At 35.1% G+C, this 8,812-nt stretch overlaps 1 protein-coding gene across 5 annotated transcripts; it reads right to left on the bottom strand.

The window, feature by feature from the left end:
• Positions 1-4,071: 4,071 nt before the first annotated feature.
• LOC107824612 (inositol 3-kinase) lies at positions 4,072-8,331 on the bottom strand. 5 transcript variants are annotated; one of them, XR_012694192.1, is made up of 4 exons: positions 6,843-8,242; positions 5,650-5,732; positions 4,861-5,232; positions 4,447-4,585 (listed from the first exon to the last, which is right to left on the bottom strand). XR_012694192.1 is itself a non-coding variant. In XM_016651416.2 (3 exons), exons 1-3 carry the CDS (start codon positions 7,695-7,697, stop codon positions 4,579-4,581), a joined length of 945 nt encoding a protein of 314 aa, XP_016506902.1. In that variant the 5' UTR covers positions 7,698-8,241; the 3' UTR covers positions 4,072-4,578. The 5 variants fall into 5 exon arrangements, 3 of the variants coding, with proteins under 3 accessions (XP_016506902.1, XP_016506901.1, XP_016506900.1); XR_012694191.1 differs by having other exon boundaries at positions 5,650-5,767; XM_016651416.2 differs by lacking the exon at positions 4,861-5,232 and having other exon boundaries at positions 4,072-4,585; positions 6,843-8,241.
• Between the last annotated feature and the right edge of the window lie 481 nt (positions 8,332-8,812).

The raw sequence follows: 8,812 nt of genomic DNA on the forward strand, positions 1-8,812 counted from the left end.
TTTATTAAATATCATTCTAAGGCAAAAGCATTCTTGTAGAATGCTTTGTACTACAACCACATTAATATGTTGTTGTTAGTTATCAAGTTCCCCGAAAGAAATAACAACTCAGTATCTTTCCCTGAAGGATGTAATGATTATGTAGTTGTCGCTTTGATATAAAATATTCAGATATTAATGAAGTTTCTCCCTGAAGGAAATATTTGTCACAAAGTTGGTGGTAAAAATACTGAAATTCTTAATTTCTTACATTTATAAATTTAGAATTGTCTTTATAATGTTCATTTTATTATGATTTTCTCTCATGATACTAGAAGTGTTTGAGTAATATTTGATAGTACAAATATATCAAAAGCTCCCGAAGAGCTATATGTTTGTCTAAAAGACATATGACACCAGTAGTGTTCGATAAATATTAGATTGTGGATAATGAATGAAGGCTCTTGAAGAGTTTATATATAAATATGTCATTCATATTATATGATTATGGTCAAAACACATATTGTAGTAAACTTGAAGTTTACTAATACAAATGACTATCATATTGAGACTACAAATGATTGAAAGATTGAAAATCTTCATGTTTCCGCAATCATAGGGGGTAAAATAATATGTATGTGAGAAGTTACCCGCCTTATTCTTCAATTTTGTACTATATCGTGTATCAGAGTAAACCAAACGTTTACTAATGCAAAAGCAGTCATAGTAAATCAGAAATTTACTATTGCAAAAGTTTATGCCATAGTAAACCAGAAGTTTACTAAGAGATAACACATACCATGATAAACTTGAAGTTTTCATTTGCCATTTTTAAATGAGCTATTTGAGAATTCAGATAAGCATATACTAACGAACTCGAAGATTTTTCAAGAATTCTCTTGTGTTGCTTGTTCTCATAATAAATTGATTATACCAGCTAAAGCTGGGACTAAGACCCTAATCTGAAATATATAAAAGGTAAATATGGGCTATTCACCTATCATGTGAACCACTTATAGATGCATATATGAGATGGTTACATGTGTGTTTATTGTCAACCTGCAGTTTGGCATTTGAAATTGCCTTTCTCAATTAAGAGCATAATTTTCAGATTATGAAATCAAGATAGTTCATCTTGATGATGCTGGTTTATATCCAAGCTAGTTTAGCATTGAATACCTCCTATTAATGGCTAAACTATTGCTTATGAGAACAAAGCTTCATGTGTTGGTTTAAGATTTTCTAATTGCATGCAGCCGCACTTGTATGCATCAGACCAACAATATATAATAAGTCCTCCCCTCACAATTGGTTTAGGATCAGAAACCAAATATGTTTACTATCTAATAACTTTTTATGCATGGTATATGATCAATTTCTCTACCACAAAGCACAAAGATAGGTTTTCCAAAGAAGATTTGGGATATATGTTAGTTTTTCTAACATTCGGGGGATAGAATAAGCAGTTGAAAAATATGTATATGAATCGAATTATCATTAGTATGATCCTCACTCAGAAGATAATTCAAGTCAAATGACAGAAGCATTTGTTGATCCAAAATTAAATATCATATTTCAGCTGCGAATGCTCCTATTAAAATTAAAGTCCCTGAAGGATGGAGTTTACTGTACGCATGAAGCGTGGTAGACCAATCGGTTCCAAAGGTAACAATCCTTGAAAATGATAGGAGCAAATGATCAAATGATCATAATAAGGAGGAAATGAGCTCTAGAAGAGCCCACGACATAACATTTCATGAAACTCCAGAAGAAGTTCAGGTACCTGAAAATAAAGAAAGTGATGAGATCTCAACAAGTTTTGTCGCTTGCGAACCGATAAAAAATGATCGTCGACGATATATTTAATATAATATAGTGCACAATACTGTAAAATATTGTGAGGATCGGACCAGTAGTCCAGACACCTGAAGATGTCATGCCATTTAAATGCGAGTCATAACCTATATAACTCATTTGATCAAATCTCTATAAAGATCCCTGAAGGATTTAAAATGCTTGAAGCATATAATTCAAAGTCTAAAAAAATGTACTCGATCAAATTATAAAGATCTTTGTACGGTTTAAAGCAATCTGGGCGTATGTGGTATTATCGCCTCAGTGAATATTTGCTGAAAGAAAGTTACATATATGATATTATTTGTCCATACATTCAGAATTTGATATACTTGTTGTTTATGTTGATGACATAAATCTTGTTGGAACTCCAGACGAGCTCCAAAAGACAATTGAATATCTTAAGAAAGAATTTGAGATGAAAGATCTTGAAAAGACAAAACTTTATCTTGGTATGCAGATTATACATTTAGCGGACCTGATCTTTATCCATCAATATGCCTATACAGAAAGGGTCTTAAAACGCTTTTGCATGGACAAAGCGCATCCATTGAGTACACCAATGGTTGTTCGATCACTTAAAGTGGATAAGAATTTGTTCCGACCTCCAGAAGAGGATAAGGAACTCATTGGTCCCGAAGTACCCTATCTCAGTGCAATCGGTGCACTAATGTATCTTGCTAATGCTACAAGGCCTGACATAGCATTTTCTGTTAATTTACTAGCAAAATATAGTTCTGCTCCTACACGGATTAAGGATACGTTCTTACCTCCAGAAGAGAGTGATGAACTCCTTGATCAAGATATACCCAAGTCTCTGCACTGTACTCTTTTTTCCTTGCTCGGGTTTTTTCCCACTGGATTTTTCCTGGTAAGGTTTTTAATGAGGCAGCTTGCAATGTACATTATTAGTGTACTCTTTTTCCTTGACTAGGATTTTTTTCCACGGGGTTTTCTAGTAAGGTTTTAACGAGGCACATAATAATGAACATCCAAAGGGGAGTGTAATGAAAATATTATTGTGGATGTCCATTTATTACTCCGTTGTAGATAATCTTCCTGAAGAATATTATCCATTTAGTACTCCATTGAAGTTTTCCACAAGTAGCTGCTGCAAGCAAGTTTCAAGGAACTCAATGAAATGACTTGTAGCAGCTTCTTGGTTTGATAAGATTAATTTAAATCGATCTGAAATAGTGGTGGATAATATTCTCTACAAACTCAACTTTTTGAGAAGATGGTATACAAGATTGGAATGCGGAGACTCAAATATTTGAAACAAAGTTTTCATTAGGGGGAGTAAAATACGCGATGCACTCTTTTTTCCTTACTAAGGTTTTTTTCCACGGGGTTTTCCTTATAAGGTTTTTAATGAGGCATCTAGCAATGCGTATTACTAAATATGTGTACTCTTTTTCCTTCACTAGGATTTTTTTCCACGGCGTATTACAAAATATGTGTACTCTTTTTCCTTCACTAGGATTTTTTCCACGGGATTTTTTTCTAGTAAGGTTTTAATGAGGCACATTATCTTTTAATGAACATCCAAGGGGGAGTGTTATAAATATATATTATATTATGGATGTTCATTTAGTACTCCGTTATAAATAAGCTTCCTAAAGAAGCTTATCATTTCGGTACTCCGTTATGGATAAATATTACCCCCGACAGAAGATTATCTATATCTGGTACAGTAGCAGCCTACAAGCAACTTACAAAAAGCTTACACAGCAGCTTGCAGTAGCAACTTACAAGTAGCTTGCAGTAGCAACTTACAAGCAGCTTGCAGTAGTCTATAAATAAAGGAAATTTCAGTTCATTATGTACATGAATTTGAAATTGAATAATAAATCTCTCTACTTGTCTTCGACTTCTTTACTTTAAAGTCTTTATTTTATAACACTATAATAGTTAAAAAAGATGGTGTACATTTATTTACATTGTCGGCTTATATAAGGTAATTCTATATAAATGAATAAATAAATAAAAGAATCAATTTTTAGAGCCTAGTGTAAGCTTAATAAATCGTGTGAATACGAGTAATAGATTCTGAATACCTTTTATTTTATTTACAGTAAACAAGATAGAAAGGCAACAAGTTCTATTTGTATACGTCGTTCATTGCAAGCATGTTAACTTTGAAAAAATAGACAAATAACGAGTTATAGGCAATTAAATTAAATCGATTGTGTAAAAATTCTTTGCACATTCTAAATATTTTCATCATTTATTTTGCGCTTTTCCTCGAGAATTATAGCGTCTTTATTTAGATTTCTGCTTTTGCCGAGCTTCACATTTCATCTACTCTTGTAAAAAAAAATTAAAAACAATCTGCCCCTGAATTTGGCAAGCTAATTCTGCTATTACAGAAAAGCAAAACCAACGCCCAGTAGAGAGAACATCATGCTTGACCTCTCTTTATTCAGAACTTACAAAATATTCAAAGAGTGTGGAACAACCCCACACTCTTCATTCAAGGTTTACTATCAACTGAATTAATCGGTTCTTCACAAACAGGATTAAGTAGTAATCTCTGCTGACCGTTGCGAATCGGCTGTTCCAATGCTCCGGGAGAACTATGCAAGTCCCACTTACATTCTTTGATAGATTGTGCTGCTACCGTTTTGGCTGCATTTAGAGCTGCTTGGAATTCTTCATGATCTGATGGCTTCAGCCTCTTTGGTCCATCTTCCTTTTTCTCATGGGACCCAGAACACTGCAACCTCCTTTTTAGCACTTCATCTTTCACTCTCTGGGAGAAAATTAAGACTACATGAGCAAAAACTAAGCATAGCAAAGAACAGGTAATATTGTCGTAGGCACATCAGCCGACTCAAAAATGGAGATAAAACATGATAATGTGCGTTATGTTCTAGTTCTCTTCAACATACACAATTCACGACTAATGGCGCTAATTTCGATATAGTCCAAAAGCATATACGTCTCTATCACCCTACAACAACAACATACCCCAGTAAAAATCCCACTATTGGGGTATGGGGAGGGTAGAGTGTACGCAGACCTTACCCCTATCCCGGAAAGGTAGAGAGGCTTTTTTCCGGGAGACCCTTGGCTCAACAGAAGAGACAATAATATCAGAAAAGAAACAAACGAAAAGGTCTGTAACAACAAAAGAAGCCAGTAAGGTAATAACAACATCGTAAGAGACAACAAATAAGTGAAAGGACAATAACACAATACTATGCAAATACATCTGTATCACCCTAAGAGAGGAAAATGATATAGGACGAGGAAGCAGGCCAAGAAGAGAAAGTTCAATAAGAAAGCCATCCTGGTGCCTGTCACTCATTCTTGCTCTAGAAAGAGCTGTCATATCAGAACTTGTCTAAGAAGTGATTGTTGATATGGACTTTGAATAACCTGATGCTTCTATTTCATCTGCAGTAAATCCAATGACAACATTAAAGCAGCGATTGTTGGTTACTAGGTTCCATAGCCAAAATTCCTACTACAATAGCTTGATACAGAGAAAAAGTATCTACGTCTGATGGGAACAAGTAAAATACCTCCACATTTCTATATTATAAGTGGAAACTAGATAAACTAACAAGATACGTGATCACTAGTATACTGCAGCATACAAATTTAGTTCTCTGATAGATTGCTATTCACATAACGGATGGTCATGATCCCTCTTCTATTATTTGTGATTGTAGACTGCAAAGTTCATTTCCAAATCGACTTACTAGCTTTCTGCAGTTTCTATGAACTAACTATAAGGGGAGTGCATCAAGATGTATAAGGAATTGGGATATACAGAATGACCAAGCACAATGAGATTCTGCTAATACCCACCTCAAATACTGCACTCTCTTCCCCACTCTATCTGCATCAACCTTGATGTTCCACCAACTCTTGTCCACATCAAAGATATATATCTTGGTAAAATCATGACCAAGGAGATAAGGTGATCCTTCACATGTAAGGTTTTATCTCACTATCTAACCAGAGATATTATACTGGACATGCATTAAGCATACTATCAAAGAATAGAAATATATTAAACTTTTCTTAAAAAGCAATGGAAGGCGAAGGAAATAGATATCACCTAATAGTTGAAGCTTTCTTTTCTTGTTTAAAGAAAGAGCACAAAACTAAATGTAATTCCACATATCTTAACAGCGTTAGGAAGAAAAGTATAATATGGAAAAAGCATCAATAACAAATAGCAACATTCTATTGACACATGCAGAAGAAAATTGATTTCATCCCAAAAGATAAGAAGTCTTATGGGCATTTTGGCTCTTCCTCATTTTTCTATTATTAAAGACAAAATCAGAGAATTGAAAGTTGTATCCAAATGGATAGTAGCCAATGTAGTTTTGCTGTCAGTGTTACATAGCCGTCATACAGCAGCAGACTTTTATACGTGTTTAAATGTCATTCAAATTAAAAGCACCACTTCAACTATTTTCATATTTCAAATTGTATATTATGGCACCCGGAGAAAACTAGATTAAACACAATATGACAATCCAGTTATAAACCATTCTAATTCTTCCTCAGACTAGAACATAATTAGGCAACATCTTCAACACAAACAACTATGAACTTAGAGCATGATATTCCGTAACAAACTGTTGCAAATTTAGTGACAGCTAAAAGTCTGAACTTTCATTTGTCTTTGCAATTATGTCATATCTTGAGTATACTGTTATAGATCTGTGTGTTTTTCGTCAAATCCTTAGATGTCCTTTCTATAAAACAAAGCTCAACTCTTCATAAGTGTTTTCTTCCTAGTATCATTTTGGTTTTGATACCTGTTACTTACAACTCAAATTCAGATAGGAAAGAAAACTATGCATGCATTTTATATTCTAACTTGAATTAAACATAGTTCAAGTTCTATTGATCTACAGCAAGAAGGTGCTAATTTCAGTTATCAACAAGCTCATAAAAGCATTCAAACACTACAAAACCACTAGTTCAACAAATAAAAATGTCAAACAACAAATGACATGCATAATCAGCAGCAGTATCTAAACAACCTGTACCAACCGCGAATCGAACTTGGGAAGCCCAATTTGCCCTACAGTCAGTGATCCAAAAAAGTTCCCCAGCAATGCAGCATCCGGTACATTTAAACCATGAACAAGCCCAGCAACTAAACCTCCAAGAAAACTATCCCCAGCTCCTGTTGGATCAACTTGAAAAGCTGAAAAAGGCGCAACGGGCAATTCTTCATCTTTAGTATATACTGCACACCCTTCTTTCCCATTAGTCACCACCACACAACACCATTTCCTTGCTTCCTCAACATCTACATACGGTGCCTCCTCCGCGGAGGCCTTCAAAAACCCGATTCTTTTCAATAAAGGCCCAAACCCGGTTTGATCCAAATGTACAAGATTCACTGTTCCATCAACCGGGTCAAATACCCGAATCAAAGCTTGGATATCTACAAACACAACTTTACATATATCTATCATTCGTTCTAGGGTTTCGGGCAGAATCTCCCCACCAACACCTACAGCCAAACCAAAATCGAAATTTGATTTTGGAAGATCCGAGGGAGCTACCGGGTCGCATGCACTGATCCGTTTTAGGATCCGATCTTGGCGTTTGGTTTCCGTTGAGAAATAGGCGTGAAAAACGGTGGTTTTGGAAGAAGCTGACGTAATCGGCCGGTGATTTACGGAGTACACGAAATCGGTGCCCACTTTAGAAATGTAGTCGGAGGAAATGGACAAGCCGTCGAGGACAGCGGAGATGAACGAAACCGCGCCGCCGAGTGACTCCGCTATTACTACGTCGTCTTTAATCAGAACGTCGTGGCAGTAATTCCCCACAATTAGGCACCGGTGGGTGGTGGGTATTGATAAATCATTTGCTTCCTTCACCATAATTAATTTCAATTAAAACCAAAATCTTCCCCACTCGTTTAAGCTCAGATAAATTTGGAATCTTTATGTATTGGTAGGATTTTAAGTAAATCTAATAGAGAGTTTTTGCATGATTTTTGCTCAGCAGGGTTAACTTTTTACAGCAACATTTTTCTTTTTGTAGCCGTGGCTGTTTCTGCGCGTCAATCGGGAACATGTGAAAAGGCCAAGGGGGGAAGAGAAAAGGGTGTTGAAGAAATGATGAAGAAAAAAAGCAATTTTCGAAGATGGGAACGATACGCGGAAAAGACAAATGTTGCTCTCTGAAAACAAACTACGTGCATAAGCAATTCTGTATGCTTTACATGTGTATCTTTGCCACATAAATAAAAAGGGCGAGGAAGACAGATGAAAGAAGAGATTGCAGAAGAGTTGTACATGCAAATTGCAAATAGATTGCAAATTAAGCAAAGTTGTGAAATGGAATCTTATGCTTTAGGGAGAAAGATGGATATTAACGCATTGAAGTGCGGACCTTATTGGAAAGGATTTGATTCTGCGCCATCTTAATTTTCTCATTACTCGTAAATTATGGGGACCACCGTCCTATTTGACCAAATCATCTATTTCTACCCGTCTCCTCTGATCCTACTTTGCCTAATTGCCCATAAACTTGTATGCCAAATATAAAGTCGATTTTTTTTCTTTTTAAAAATGGTGGCTAGGGAAAAATGGGAAATATTTTTGGCTAATAAGGATAGTTATATTAAAAATTGAGTAACTAATTGTTTGATCAAAAGATGTCAAAACCTTTTTGATTAAAACAACTAATGATAATGATGAGGTCAATTTTAGTCAAACATAATAAAATCTAAATTAATCTTAGTCAAGCACAGTATGAATAATGTAACAAATATGTTGGAATCAAATAAATGCTTATAAAATGTGAAGACTTAAATGTACAATCAATCTTAATAAATGCAATCGGCGTAGGGAGAGAATAAGTATGGGATGATTGAGGAATCTTTGGATCTCCTCTATATTGAGCAATGATATCAACTTTTGTTGTACGATCAATGAACAAGATTGCTTTTGTATTCACTCTCAGATGATTCTTTTACAAAGTGTTCTTTTGT

The sequence above is a fragment of the Nicotiana tabacum genome, chromosome 8 (genome assembly GCF_000715075.1).
Source record: "Nicotiana tabacum cultivar K326 chromosome 8, ASM71507v2, whole genome shotgun sequence".
NCBI lineage: Eukaryota > Viridiplantae > Streptophyta > Magnoliopsida > Solanales > Solanaceae > Nicotiana > Nicotiana tabacum.

Bases quoted from the DNA above. Each gene is read 5' to 3' on its own strand.
- LOC107824612 (XM_016651414.2), bottom strand. From the start codon at position 7,697: ATGGTGAAGGAAGCAAATGATTTATCAATACCCACCACCCACCGGTGC. The intron at 4,586-6,842 runs GTTGTTTAGATA...ATTTTCTCCCAG, and splicing joins TCGATTCGCGGTTGGTACAG to AGAGTGAAAGATGAAGTGCT.